Source organism: Oncorhynchus mykiss, chromosome 5, assembly GCF_013265735.2.
Source record: "Oncorhynchus mykiss isolate Arlee chromosome 5, USDA_OmykA_1.1, whole genome shotgun sequence".
Classification (NCBI taxonomy): domain Eukaryota; kingdom Metazoa; phylum Chordata; class Actinopteri; order Salmoniformes; family Salmonidae; genus Oncorhynchus; species Oncorhynchus mykiss.
The window spans coordinates 89,850,525-89,865,295 of record NC_048569.1 but is presented as its reverse complement, the minus strand read 5'-3'; the positions used below and the strand labels follow the sequence as shown (position 1 = coordinate 89,865,295).

The 14,771-nt window shown below is 45.1% G+C and overlaps 1 protein-coding gene across 3 annotated transcripts in view; it reads left to right on the top strand.

The window, feature by feature from the left end:
- ivns1abpa (influenza virus NS1A binding protein a) overlaps positions 1–11,756 on the top strand; it is a 65,300-nt gene extending 53,544 nt beyond the window's left edge. For all 3 annotated transcript variants that reach the window (XM_036978735.1, XM_036978733.1, XM_036978736.1), the window contains exons 7-14: positions 3,051–3,176; positions 6,190–6,300; positions 6,828–6,966; positions 7,478–7,702; positions 9,220–9,341; positions 9,435–9,693; positions 10,093–10,266; positions 10,462–11,756. In XM_036978735.1, coding sequence (XP_036834630.1) covers positions 3,051–3,176; positions 6,190–6,300; positions 6,828–6,966; positions 7,478–7,702; positions 9,220–9,341; positions 9,435–9,693; positions 10,093–10,266; positions 10,462–10,721 — 1,416 coding nt within the window. In that variant the 3' untranslated portion in view covers positions 10,722–11,756. The remainder of the gene's footprint in view (positions 1–3,050; positions 3,177–6,189; positions 6,301–6,827; positions 6,967–7,477; positions 7,703–9,219; positions 9,342–9,434; positions 9,694–10,092; positions 10,267–10,461) is intronic.
- Positions 11,757–14,771: the final 3,015 nt, after the last annotated feature.

Below are 14,771 nucleotides of genomic sequence, written 5' to 3'. Positions count from 1 at the left end.
GAATGCATCTCCTTTCTCAGAATGCATCTCTCTTCTCAGAATGCATCTCTCTTCTCAGAATGCATCTCCTTTCTCAGAATGCATCTCCTTTCTCAGAATGCATCTCTCTTCTCAGAATGCATCTCTCTTCTCAGAATGCATCTCTCTTCTCAGAATGCATCTCTCTTCTCAGAATGCATCTCCTTTCTCAGAATGCATCTCCTTTCTCAGAATGCATCTCTCTTCTCAGAATGCATCTCTCTTCTCAGAATGCATCTCTCTTCTCAGAATGCATCTCTCTTCTCAGAATGCATCTCTCTTCTCAGAATGCATCTCCTTTCTCAGAATGCATCTCTCCCACCTCTGTGCACACAGTGGGGAGAGGGAGTGAGAGTGGATCGCTCACACAGCAGCAGACAGGGAAACAGGGACAGGCAGATACTTTCATAGCAGGAATCATCATAATGCATAGGCTATTACTGTCGAACAAATAATGGTTTTAGAACGATCTACAGGAACGTTGTGTAGCAAAATTACCGACGTGCACAAAATGCTTCGGTAAGAGGAAGGTGATGTCGGCAGGGTGGGAAATGAACTTTTTGGTCCACCAGCCACTGTGGCAGGTAAATAATAAATACTAACATTTTAAAATCTACCAGCCACTCTGATATTTTACCACCAAAATGTTTTCTGAGACCATAAAAACATCAGATGGGCATGCTTTCTGTTTTTCTAAATTACTGTATGTGTTACTAGTAAGAAGTAATGGGGTACATTTTTGTGACCTGCGTCTTTTAACCAATACATGTTCAAATAAATCATTTAAATCCAATAGTAAAAACAGATGGAGTTCTACAAATGAACATGAAGATTCAACAAAGTTCCTGCCCTGCCACAAAAGGCTGAATGATACAGCTCATTTATTCATATAGTTCAGAGCTCTGCACTGACATGTTTTACAAGGAGTACATGATGTGCTCCTAAGTAGAAATGTAGAGGCACACAAATACATCGAGGAGAACAGAATATTTGAGTGTTTTAATTATAAGAAATAAACGTTTTTTTAGGAGTGATCCATGCTCAGTCAAGCACAATCATTAGTTGAGACAAATGTTCAGCGGCCGCTTTGAGGGACTGGCCGTTACCGTGGTAACTTGGGCACTCACTTGTCTGTGATGAAAAAAATCTGACTGATGTCTTCCCAGCAGCAGACCGTTGCGGCAAACTCAATCTAACATTGACAACAACCTAACGTTAGGTCGTGAACTAAACAATATAATTGACCTAGAAACACAAGGCCAAGTCAGACTTTTAGTAGCCTTTCTTATCAATTCCACTAACTTCTACATGTGGCCTTTGGTTCCCAAATGCTCTGTGTGATCACCTGCCAACGTGGCTGGAGAAATAGACCTTCTTACCCACCAATGACAAAATCTACTCGCATTTGACGGGTGGCGGGTGTTAATGTCCAACCCTCAATGTCGGTGTTGGTCATTTTCGGTTTTATCGTCCCTGCTCTATTGAGCAGCCTTGCTACAGTAGTTATACTGGTCTTTGTCTTGTCTAGGAGTCATCAACTGATTGCTCCGTTGGAGGACAAACATGAATAAATAATCTTAGTGGAAATTGTTCCTCCTCTGAATCTCACCCAATATGTACAATTATTTAATGTCTTGGTGGACATTTGTATCTAAATCATTAGCTCCCATTTTTGCTTTTTACACAGAAACAGTATTTGATCCTGGCTCAAAATGCGTTAATTTAGATTATCTGTGATGAAGCATCGGTTAATGTGGGTTTAACGCAGCTTGTTACTCGGGGCTTTCAAATACAGTTAGTTGCATTATTGTTAGGGCTGGCACAATCACTGTGTAACCAGCGGTTATGGATGAAGACAGCCATGAAAATAAAATAACCGTAACAAGCAAGGTGTTGTAGTGTAAGGGTTGTCGTCGGTGGAAGAAGGATCGGGCCAAAGCGCAGCGTGGTAAGTGTTCATGATGTAATACTTAATGAAACGAACTGAACACTGAAATACTAAACAATAAAGTGAACGAACGAAAACCGAAACAGTACCGTGTGGACCAAACACTCACACGGAAAACAAACACCCACCAACCAAAAGTGAAACCCAGGCTACCTAAGTATGATTCTCAATCAGGGACAACAATTGACAGCTGCCTCTGATTGAGAACCATACTAGGCCGAACTCAAAACCAACATAGAAAAACAAACATAGACTGCCCATCCCAACTCACGCCCTGCCCATACTAAAACAAAGACAAAAACAAAGGAACTAAGGTCAGAACGTGACATGTAGCAAACGGGTCTCCCGTTTCCCTAGGCAACACCCCCCCTGCTGCAGCAACACACATAGAAATATAATTAATAAAACAGGGCTGGAACCTCTAACCCTGCCAATTTGACTGGTAAACTCATGGGTACACTCGCAATGGCTGCCTGATATTGTGATGCAATAATTTCCATGGTAATGTAGAATGTTCATTCAAATGATGTTATTTTTGTAATGTCAGTTGAGTTGAATCACCAAATCACAGCACAGATTGATGGGTACACTTCTTGCTTTTACTTCCTGCTTTGCTCCTATGGGTACAATCGCAATGGGCGCCAGTCCACCCATTATGGCATCATTGACTTGAATGGGGATTCCCGTTCTATCTATTCTATTTCTATGGCACACATGCGGCCAGGAGCGGAGGAGGATAGAAAATGTGCGTCTTAAAACAACAAAAACAGTTATTACGGTGACTGCTGTCATTTGTCTGGCCAATAACAGTCTTTGAAAATTCCATTGATTGTCACAACCCTAGATAGTGTATTACCTTCGGTGCTGCAGAATGTACTTTGGAATTCCCAGTTCCTGGTTTTGATTGGTCTCTAGTTTGAGGTGAAACACAACATTTTTTTGTAACAGCTAGACTATGATGGTTCAATAATGATTCAGTGTCTTGTGATTTGTGGTATGAACGAAGCACACCCTAGCCATGGTTGATCCTAGATGGCTTTTTCTAACCTATTTTTGACTGGTCTCCTCTTGTGTCTGTCTACAGTTAGAAGTAATGCTGGAAGACAGCCTGAGCCTGCCCAGCAACGGCAAGCTCTACAATAAGGTGCTCAACTGGGTCCAGCGCAGTTTGTGGGAGAACGGAGGTCAACTGGATAGACTGATGGAAGAGGTCAGTACTGTAGCAGGAGTTTAGCTTGCACTCATCCACCCCATAACCCTCCCCGCCTTCCCTCCCTCTCTCGTTTTCCTTTAGCAAGTCGTTAAAGGCATCCGCATGCTTCAGGTCGGCTGGCTCTGAGCACCGCTAGGCGAACCGAACGATTGTGCTCTCATACTCCCTTAAAAGACCTTCACTTGAAAAACGAGAAAAAAGTGTCAATAGTACTGTTTGTCCATTTTGAGACCCCATAGCCAGTATACACTCGAGGAGATCTTTGTCTCGCAATGTTGCACCTGACTGGGATGTTTGGTGTTTCTCTAGTGAAAGAATGTTCATGAGGATGGGTTATCTCTCGTTAAATGACAACAGACACTTTATTGAAGAATCCCTACTATTGACCAATCGCCAACGAGGGGACGTAGACTTCGGCTTCCGACTTCGGCTAGCCTCGGGAGAGAGAGAGAGAGAGAAAAAATGGTGTGCCCGAACAGCCCAAGTCCAACACGAACAAAATGTCACAAAATGTTGTCCTAATATATGCACCACCTGTTTGGAACTGGGAAGCATGCGGACGACTTAAGGCACTGATCCAAACCCGACGTCATGGCACGCTGTTTGGTGCTTCTTTTTTCTCCTTTTCTTTCCTAATGTTTAGTTCTGCAGTACAGTGTACCTGACCATACATCAAACTAGAGGTGAGCAGAGATAGACCTGTGTTGCTGTTCTGTTTTAGTGATCAGTTGGATCCACCTACAGTGTCTTGACTTTTGCTCTATTCTCTTTTGCATTGAAAGATGTGAGCAGGGCCCTCACTCTGTTCTGTCCCACCGATCCCCTTCTCTTTCTGAGCAGGTGTGTGCGTGTGTGTGTCAGCGAGCGCTCCAGTACTAACGAATGTTCCTCCTCGTTGATTTGTCTCTCCTCCAGGTTTATTAACAGCAGCAGGAGAGCAGACTGAAGAGCCAAGACTGAGCCGCCAGGGTAATGAGTCAGGGAGAAACAGAGAGAACAGAGGGAGGATAGGAGGAGCCCCCCTCTTTCTCTTTCTACAGCCAAAGCAACACTGTGCTCCCATCTGTCTACACACACACACACACACACACACACACACACACACACAGGCCTACTTAGCTTACACATATTTACATTTTGTAAAGTATGCATACAACCTAATTTACTTACATTCCACTGACATCCAGTGGAGAGCACTCACAGAAACCCATACCCACTCACAGAAACCCATACCCACTCACAGAAACCCATACCCACTCACTCACAGAAACCCATACCCACTCACAGAAACCCATACCCACTCACAGAAACCGATATCCACTCACAGAAACCCATATCCACTCACAGAAACCCATATCCACTCACAGAAACCCATACCCACTCACAGAAACCCATACCCACTCACAGAAACCCATACCCACTCACAGAAACCCATACCCACTCACAGAAACCCATACCCACTCACAGAAACCGATATCCACTCACAGAAACCGATATCCACTCACAGAAACCCATATCCACTCACAGAAACCCATATCCACTCACAGAAACCCATACCCACTCACAGAAACCCATACCCACTCACAGAAACCCATACCCACTCACAGAAACCGATATCCACTCACAGAAACCGATATCCACTCACAGAAACCCACATCCACTCACAGAAACCCATACACACTCACAGAATCCAACACCCACTCACAGAAACCCATATCCACTCACAGAAACCCATATCCACTCACAGAAACCCATATCCACTCACAGAAACCCATATCCACCCACAGAAACCCACATCCACTCACAGAAACCCATACACACTCACAGAATCCCACATCCACTCACAGAATCCCACACCCACTCACAGAAACCCATATCCACTCACTGAAACCCACAGAATCCCATACCCACTCACAGAATCCCATATCCACTCACAGAAACCCATATCCACTCACAGAAACCCATACCCACTCACAGAAACCCATATCCACTCACAGAAACCCATATCCACTCACTGAAACCCACAGAAACCCATACCCACTCACAGAAACCCATATCCACTCACTGAAACCCACAGAAACCCATACCCACTCACAGAAACCCATATCCACTCACAGAAACCCATATCCACTCACTGAAACCCACAGAAACCCATATCCACTCACAGAAACCCATATCCACTCACTGAAACCCACAGAAACCCATACCCACTCACAGAAACTCATATCCACTGAAAATACCATCTGCATAGCACATAACCATAATTACACCCCCCCCCCCCCCCCCCCCCCCCCCCCCCCCATACTCGGTATTCCCTTCATAATTCACTATTCGATGAAGAGTTTAATATGAACCCATTTTTAGAACCAAGAGATGTCCTTTAAGTAGGCAAGGGCATTTTAACCATGGCCGTAAAGAAGCTTTTGGAATGGTTCTCTGCTCAAGCATATTCTATTCTATCTCAATGCCCACTGTCATTTTGTTTGAAAACGTCTCTAATTTCATGTTTTATTAATGAACTATTTGTATGAAACAATAATGTATGTAAAAGCTTTGTCTTCCATGTAATCATAACTCATGGATTTACATCAGAAGCTGCAGTGCCTTTTTCCATGCAATTATAATGACCAACTTCCTCAGCCAACCGTGAGCGGGTTTTCCAAGCGTTGAGGTCATGAGGACTGAAGAAGTTTCCAGATGCTTCATCTTTACCAACTCCCCCCTCCTCCTTTTTTAGATGTTATGAAGGGAAGGGTCTGCACAGGAGCAGCACCTGCAGATGTTGTGTATGTCCCTGCATTCACTGTAACCACCTGCGTTCCTTCAACTGTGTGTCCATGTTGATAAAGAAGCCTGGGCTCCTACCGGTGACGACAGACCAACCGGAACCTTCCTCACCCAAACAAACCCTCCTCCCCCTCCCTCCTGTGTTGCCCGGGGTGCTGCTTTGCTGTGTGTTACCATGGAGACAGCCTGCCACATGGGTGTTGTGTCGCTGTGTGTCTTGCAGGTGCAAACGCTGTACTATTCAGCCGACCACAAGCTGCTCGATGGCGCTCTCATCATTGAGGAACATGGGGTGTTTGGTGTTGGTGCAGAGGACCACATCCAGTTTGTGCAGGTACACAACCCGCCCCTATACTGGGCTAACTCTGTGCCACTTGGCCCAACCTGGCCTCTATCCACCTTATGTAGCCTGGCAACAAGGGCACAGCCGGTTAGTGTGTAAAACCTAGGAACACTACACCTGCTTGCGTAGCTCCGTTGCACACTAGACTGGTTCTCAGATCAATTGAGTCTAGTCTTTTGGAGATTGGGTTCTGATTGCAAAATGTTTTGTGTGTTTTGAGTATGTGGCTGCTTCTTCGTTGGTCAAGTCTACCCTGTGTCTGCCGTCTTTCAGCTTGTTTAGATGCTTTAAATGGGTTGCAGACTGGTTTCAACTGTTTCTGGGGGACTACTCGGCACTGCTAAAAGACTGTTTGGGTGTAGTTCTAGGCCGGTTCAAAGCCAGGATTAGTCCATTTCAGGCCCGATTGTAGAGTGTGTGCTCTGCAGCCAACTGGTGTTGTAGCCGGTAGGAGATGTTGTGAATCTTCCCTCTGGCTGGGTTTCTGTACTGTAGCTGCGTTGGTTGTGCTGTTGCAGAAAAAGCCCCTTCGTGAGAACAGCAACACCCAGAGACAGCTGAGCTCCAGCTCCTCCGGCAGCACCTCGCCCCCCGGATCCTCCTCCAACACACCCTGCAGGAGAGAGTGGAAGTATATTGCCTCCGAGAAGACCACCAGTAAGTGTATCTGTGTGTGTGTGTGTCGGATGTTTGAAGACTTAACGGAGGAGTGGGTGTGTGTGTGTGTGTCGGATGTTTGAATGTTTGACAACTAGATTCCAGTTTAACAGAGTTTCCTTCAGCGTATTTCCACAGTACATAGTCGCCATCATGCTCAGGTCAGGTCCATCTCCAGTGAGACTACGGTGCAGGTGTACTAATATCAGAGTGATAGCACCTTAATAACAGAAATATAAGGATACTTAAAACATTAACTTAGCAGGTGTATAACATAATGTGTATGAATAGCATAATATCTTTTAAGATAAGAACTTTGTTTTTTAATTTAGTTATTACCATCACCTCCACTCATGGCACTCCCCCCCCCCCCCCCCCCCCCCCTCTCTCTTTCCCCCTCCTCTCTCTCCCATCTCCCTCCCTCTCTCTCTCACCCTTCTTTCTCTCCCCCTCTTCTTGCTCTCTCTCCCCCTCTTCTATCTCTCTCCCCCTCCCCTCTCTCTCTCCACAGACAACACTTACCTGTGTCTGGCCGTGCTGGATGGAGTGTTGTGTGTGATCTTCCTGCATGGCCGTAGCTCTCCCCAGAGCTCTCCCTCTGCCACACCCTGTCTGATGAAGAGCCTCAGCTTCGAGGCCCAGCCTGAGGAGCTGGAGGAACACCCGCTGACCACCATGCACTATGCCCGCTCTGGCCTGGGCACTGCCACCCTGCACGGCAGGCTCATCGCTGCAGGTACGGAGATTTTAACCATTGTCAATTTAACCTTTTATTTATACAGGTTATTCTCATTAAGATACAATCTCTTCACAGCAAGATAGAGCTATTAGTTAACCAGCCACTGAGCCTCTATCTGGAGACTGGTACTGACCGGTCCCCAGTCTCGGATCTTTCAAATCAGCCCTGTCCTGTCACACAACTAATGTCACCATGTCATCTACAGTGCATTCGGAAAGTATTCAGACCCCTTGACTTTTCCACATTTTGTTATGTTGCAGCCTTATTCTAAAATTGTTTAAATTGTTTTTTTCCCTCATCAATCAACACACAATATCCCATGATGACGAAGCAAAAACAGATTTTTAGAAATGTTTGCTATAATAATATGTTTTTATGAAGAAAATAAATATATACAAAAAACGGATATAACATTTACATAAGTATTCAGACCCTTTACTCAGTACATTGTTGAAGCATCTTTTGCAGCAATTACAGGCTCAAGTCTTCTTGGGTATGATGCTACAAGCTTGGCACACCTGTATTTGGGGACTTTCTCCCATTCTTCACTGCAGATCCTCTCAAGCTCTGTCAGGTTGAATGGGCAGCACAGGTATTTTCCGGTCTCTCCAGAGATGTTAGATCGGGTTCAAGTCCAGGCTCTGGCAGGGCCACTCAAGGATATTCAGAGACTTGTTCCGAAGTCACTCCTGCGTTGTCTTGGATGTGTGCTTAGGGTCGTTGTCCTTTTGGAAGGTGAACTTTTGTTTCATCAGACCAGATAATCTTGTTTCTCATCGTCTGAGTGCTTTAGGTGCCTTTTGGCAAACTCCAAGCGGGCTATCATGTGCCTTCTACTGAGGAGTGGCTTCCGTCTGGCCACTCTACCATAAAGGTCTGATTGGTGGAGTGCTGCACAGATGGTTGTCCTTCTGTAAGGTTCTCCCATCTCCACAGAGGAACTCTGGAGCTCTGTCAGAGTGACCATCGGGTTCTTGGTCACCTCCCTGACCAATGCCCTTCTTCCCCGATTTCTCAGTTTGGCCGGGCGGCCAGTTCTAGGAAGAGTCTTTGTGGTTCCAAACTTATTCCATTTAAGAACGATGGAGGCCACTGTGTTCTTGGGGATGCTGCTGAATTTTTGGGGTTCCCTTCCCTAGATCTGCGCCTCGACACAATCCTGTCTCGGAGCTCTACGGGCAATTCCTTCAACCTCATGGCATGGTTTTTGCTCTGACAACGGTGGGACCTTTATATACACAGCTGTGTGCCTTTCCAAATCATGTTTAATCAGTTTAATTTACCACAGGTGGACTCCAGTCAAGTTGTATACACATATGTTTGCTCTGTAGGCTCATATAAAGGCTTCTGTAGGCCCAGACTGACTTGGTGTCCTCTGTTTGAGCTGTATGCTCATATTAAGGGTTCTGTAGGCCCAGACTGACCTGGTGTCCTCTGTGTGAGCTGTATGCTCATATTAAGGGTTCTGTAGGCCCAGGCTGACCTGGTGTCCTCTGTGTATTTTCCGTCTCCAGGAGGGTATAACCGAGAGGAGTGCCTGAGGACGGTGGAGTGTTACGACCCCAAAGACGACCGCTGGACCTTCACCGCTCCCATGCGGACTCCCAGGGCTCGCTTCCAGATGGCAGTGCTTATGGTACGACCCTGACCGTTGACCCCTAATTTCATAGGACTGACAGGTGCTTGTCTGACTTAAACCTGACCCTCTGTCTCCTCTCATCTCTCATAGGGTCAGCTGTACGTGATGGGCGGCTCCAACGGCCACTCGGACGAGCTGAGCTGTGGGGAGACTTACGATCCGCACACTGACACATGGGCTCAGGTGCCAGAGCTCCGAACCAACCGCTGCAACGCAGGTGTCTGCTCATTGAACAACAAGCTGTTTGTGGTGGGAGGGTCGGACCCCTGTGGGCAGAAAGGCCTGAAGAACTGTGACGCTTTTGACCCTGTGACCAAGACCTGGAACAACTGTGCTCCCCTCAACATCAGTAAGCCCCTATACCACACATATACTACGGAGCTACAGGAGGACGGGCTCGTTGTAATGGCTGGAATGGAATACATGGAACGGAGTGAAACACATGGAAAACACGTTTTACTCCGGTCCGTATTCTCCATTCCGGCCATTACAATCAACCCGTCCTCTTAAAGATCCTCCCACCAGCCTCCTCTGCTTTACACAGACTGTACCTATATCTCTCATAGTGTACACCGAGGAAAAGGTTCCAGGTAACGGACTTCTTTGTCTTGTCACCAGGATGGAAGCCTTTACTAATGGCGCTTGTCATTTATTGCGTGTACTGTGTCAGTGAAGAACTGGAACACTTTTGAGTTGGCCTGTGAATGTGAAAAGTGATTCAAGTGTGGCGTTAACTCTGTTCACCTAGGGAGGCACCAGGCTGCGGTGTGTGAGCTAGATGGCTTCATGTACGTGATTGGAGGTGCTGAGTCGTGGAACTGCCTGAACACAGTGGAGCGTTACAACCCCGAGAACAACACCTGGACCCTGATCTCCCCCATGAACGTGGCCCGCAGGGGGGCTGGGGTGGCCGTCTACGCTGGTAAGACACTTCTCCATAGAAATATAGCATTCTGGTTCTATGGTCTGCTCTAAACTGGGGATTACTGTGTATAGGGTCATGGGTTCACTGGGGTGGGGATACAGTACAATTTGGCAGAAATATCCAAATCATTGCTCAGATTTGTGCTGACCCTTCTCTCTCCTTGTCGCTATCTCCTTCTCTTCCCGTCTCTAGGGAAGCTTTTCGTGGTTGGTGGGTTTGATGGCTCCCATGCCCTGCGCTGTGTTGAGGTGTACGACCCAGCCCGCAATGAGTGGAGGATGCTCGGTAGCATGACCGTGGCACGCAGCAATGCGGGTGTAGCCGTGCTGGGTGATTTCATCTGTGCCATGGGCGGCTTCGACGGAAACAACTTCCTGAACACGCTGGAGGTTTACGACCCCGAGACGGATGAGTGGAGCGACTGCGCCGATGCCCTCTCCTCCTCCGCCTGAGGGTTAAGGGTCAGAGGTCAATTGGGGGGGGTACCTTTCCCAAACTAACAGGCTTAGTGACATAATCGTGTTTCGTGATGTTCCGTAGGTGAGTGGGAGGAAGGGGACAGGGGAACCATTTTGGCAGGGGGTCTTCGGTGAAGACTGGAGTATTTGGGGGGGGGGGGGGGGGTTGCCGAAAGCAACATTAAGCCTTTGCATACAATATTTTTCGTGCTGTATATATTTTCCTTTTTGTCTTAAGAATGCCAACATTTAATACACTTTTAGTGCAATTTAGTTTGTAGTTTTTGGAAGGTTGTATTGTTTTCTGAGAAGAAGCTACTGTTGTGATCATCTCAACACTACCTTGGACCTACTGGTCAGGATGGGTGATGGTACTGGAAAACTTTGGGTTGACTTGATTTAGAAGGTGATTCTGAATAGTTGTGTCCATTTTAAACTGTCATTTTAACTCCCACACACATTTAAAGATATGCAGTTTGAAGCCTTATTCAGAGAAAGAGGGTCACTCCCATCATGGCTTTGTCATTTAAACTAAAGCTGGATTTTGCTTTTCCAATCTTTAATGATGGCCTTTTTTACATATTTTTATACACTGCTGATTTACCAATAGAAGAAGTAGCTGCCGCACATGACAACTGAGTCATCAAATGAAACCAGTGTCAGTTTAGTAACAACACACACACACACACACACACACACACACACACACACACACACACACACACACACACACACACACACACACACACACACACACACACACACACACACACACACACACACACACACACACACACACACACACACAAAACCAACCATGCTTCTGTGCTTGTTCTAACCACGTATTTTGTTACTGCGTTTTGACTAATTCACTATTTGTAGAGATGCCGTTTTCTTTATTTCCTGTGTGGTGTTTTAAAAGGGGTTCAGACATTTGGCTTTTGACCTTTTCTGTTTTGAGTTTAGAAGGTCCTGTATCACATTTGTAACACGCTGATATTCCTTAACTAATAAACCATTTCAACCTGACGGCGTGTGCTCTTGTGCTTTTCTTTTTCCAATGAATACAGTAGTAGAGCCGACTCAGGTTTGACTGGGGTGCGTTCAGTATGACGGAAAGGTGTGCAACGCTGAATTCAACGGAAACGGTACTGAACGACCAGTTGGGGGAAAAATGATTTATGGTGGCCTAGAGAGCAATTACCGTATGGTGTGTTGCACGAGTTTTGTGATTTCAAATAGTCACGCCCATATTGTTCAGGCCACACCCACCAAACGGGATCAAACGTACCTCAAAGGCTGTTGCAGAATGGTGTGCACCGTTTTAGGGGAATGTGCCGTTCCGTACAAACTGTCACACAACGTAGCAAACATTGAAGCAAAACGGAACACACACCTTGTTTGTTAGAGCTGTGACTGTCAAACATTCTGTCTTTTAGGCAGTGTAGCGATGGGTCACATACACCACCCTGTTCTAAGGAAAGAACCACCTGATTATACTTCTACTCTATAAACTTTTCATCAATTGTGCGTTGCAAGTCACTACTTAATCCCCCAGGACACAATTACACAAACAAATATATATTGGCATTCAGACAAATTGCAAAATGTGTTGACAAAAAATTCTAAGTTTAGTTGACTTCCACTCAATGTCAAAATGTATTAAATCAAGTAAGCAAAAAAACTGTTTTACTCAACTTGGAAATTCATAAACGTGTAGTCAAATTTACGGAAGCAACAAGTTGTGTTGATTAGAAATGAAGTTCAACAACAACTTGTCTTGTCTATACTTACAGTGTGTAACTAAGTTGAATCAATAAAGATTGTGTATAATCAAATTAGAAATTCACAACCCAAAAAATCGAATCAATTGGAAACAACATAACTGCTGTTCAGATGACTTCAACTTAGTTTTGTGGGGTGGAGCTATTAGAATAATAGGATTGTGTCGAGGCACAGATCTTGGGAAGGGTACCAAAACATTTCTGCAGCATTGAAGGTCACCATGCAACTGTGCATTTAGGAGACCCTTTTACCCTTCCCCAGATCTGTGCCTCGACACAATCCTGTCTCGGAGCTCTACGGACAATTCCTTCGACCTCATGGCTTAGTTTTTGCTCTGACATGCACTGTCAACTGTGGGACCTTATATAGACAGGTGTTTGCCTTTCCAAATCATGTCCAATCAATTGAATTTACCACAGGTGTACTCCAATCAAGTTGTAGAAACATCTCAAGGATGATCAATGGAAACAGGATGCACCTGAGCTCAATTTCGAGACTCATAGCAAAGGGTCTGAATACTTATGTACATAATGTATTTCTGTTTTTAATACTTTTGCAAAAATGTCTAAAAACCTGTTTTCACTCTGTCATTATGGGGTATTGTGTGTAGATTGGGATTTTTTCAAATTTAATACATTTTAGAATAAGGCTGTAATGTAACAAAATGTGGAAAAAGTCAAGGGGTCTGCATACTTTCTGAAGGCACTGTATGTAAAGTAGATATTTCTGTATTTCTAAAAACACATTTCACTGTCATTATGGGGTATTGTGTGTAGATGGGTGAGAGAAAAACATTGATTGAATCCATTTTGAATTCAGGCCGTAACACAACAAATGTGGAATAAATCAAGGGGTCTGAATACTTTCTGAAGGCACTCTACTTAACCGGAAAGTAAGTTAGATTCATAGAAAATATAACACATTCTGTGTTAGTATAACTCTACATTTAAAGTTGATATAACTAAAGTTGAAATTAATTCAACTATGAATAATAGTAGGTTATACTGACAAATGGTGAAGTTGACTTAACTACCTTTTATTAGTCAATGTACATTTGATTTAAGTTAGAAAGGCTTGAATTTTAAAGTTGATAGAGCTTGAATAAGCCCATGTAACTTTATGACTAGAAATAATCAATTGAAACAAATCATTTTTAACAGTATACTATTACCAAATATAGCATTTCTCTCGCTCTCTCGCCCCTCCTCTTTCTCCCACCATCTCTTCTCTCTGCACGAGCAGGAACTTCTGGCAGGTGACTAGCAGCATGGTCTCTCTGCACGAGTCTAAGCTTCTCTACCACTGGGACATGAATATCTACCTACCTACTTCACTAAGAGGGCTTTTTCTGTTCCCATTACAGTCTAATTTGGGAGAGATTAGACTAAGTTTAGTGTACCTGCAGAAGGAGGGAGAGAAGCATAGGGAGTCTGGTCACATGATCTCTAAAGGGTTGGTGGGTGAACCAAGCACCTGAGTTGCACTTGTGCTCCTTGAATGACCCTGTCCTTAGACATTGGGAGAATCTCAATTGCATACTCCTCGCGTCCTCTCGCCTCACCTCCTTCTCAAAACCCATTGGAGGAGAAGGTCAGAGGGGAGGGACCTCTGGCTTTCTCATCCAATGGGTTTTGAGGAGGCGAGGAGAGGAGGCGAGTAGTATGCAATTGCGATTCTTCCATTGGGTACCTAACACCTGTCCGTCAAAGACCACTAATTCCTTCCTTCTCCACTGCACGTTCTGTTCATTCACTAACCCCTCCTCCCCCCTCTGTAGGTAATTCACAAAATGGCCTCTTGTAATCTCAACAGTCAGGCAATAAACCTGCCAATCACGTCACAACCTGGCTGGGGGAAGTAAGCCAATCACGTCACAACCTGGCTGGGGGAAGTAGGCAACTGAGTGAGCCAGAAGGGTTGGGGTTTGGCCAGGCCATGTGAAACAATGACCTACCCAATTGTGTGACAATTAATTTGACTATTCCCCCCATCACATCTTTATTGGGGGAACCAGAGAATAGAAGGCATTCAACAGTGTCAGGGTACTGGTACTTATTTGTGTCTGTCTATATTATTTTTTTGTCCCCTTCACCAGGAAAATGGCTGGATGCCTAGGCTACAGCAGACGCTACTTTTTAACTAGAAAACACTGCATGATGATAAACCTGTTGTTTTTCTTTACCTGTTGATGTGAACAGAGAAGGCTGTATTGAACTGATCCCAAGGTGTGGTGCCCTTCCTTTCCTGAGAGTTATGAGA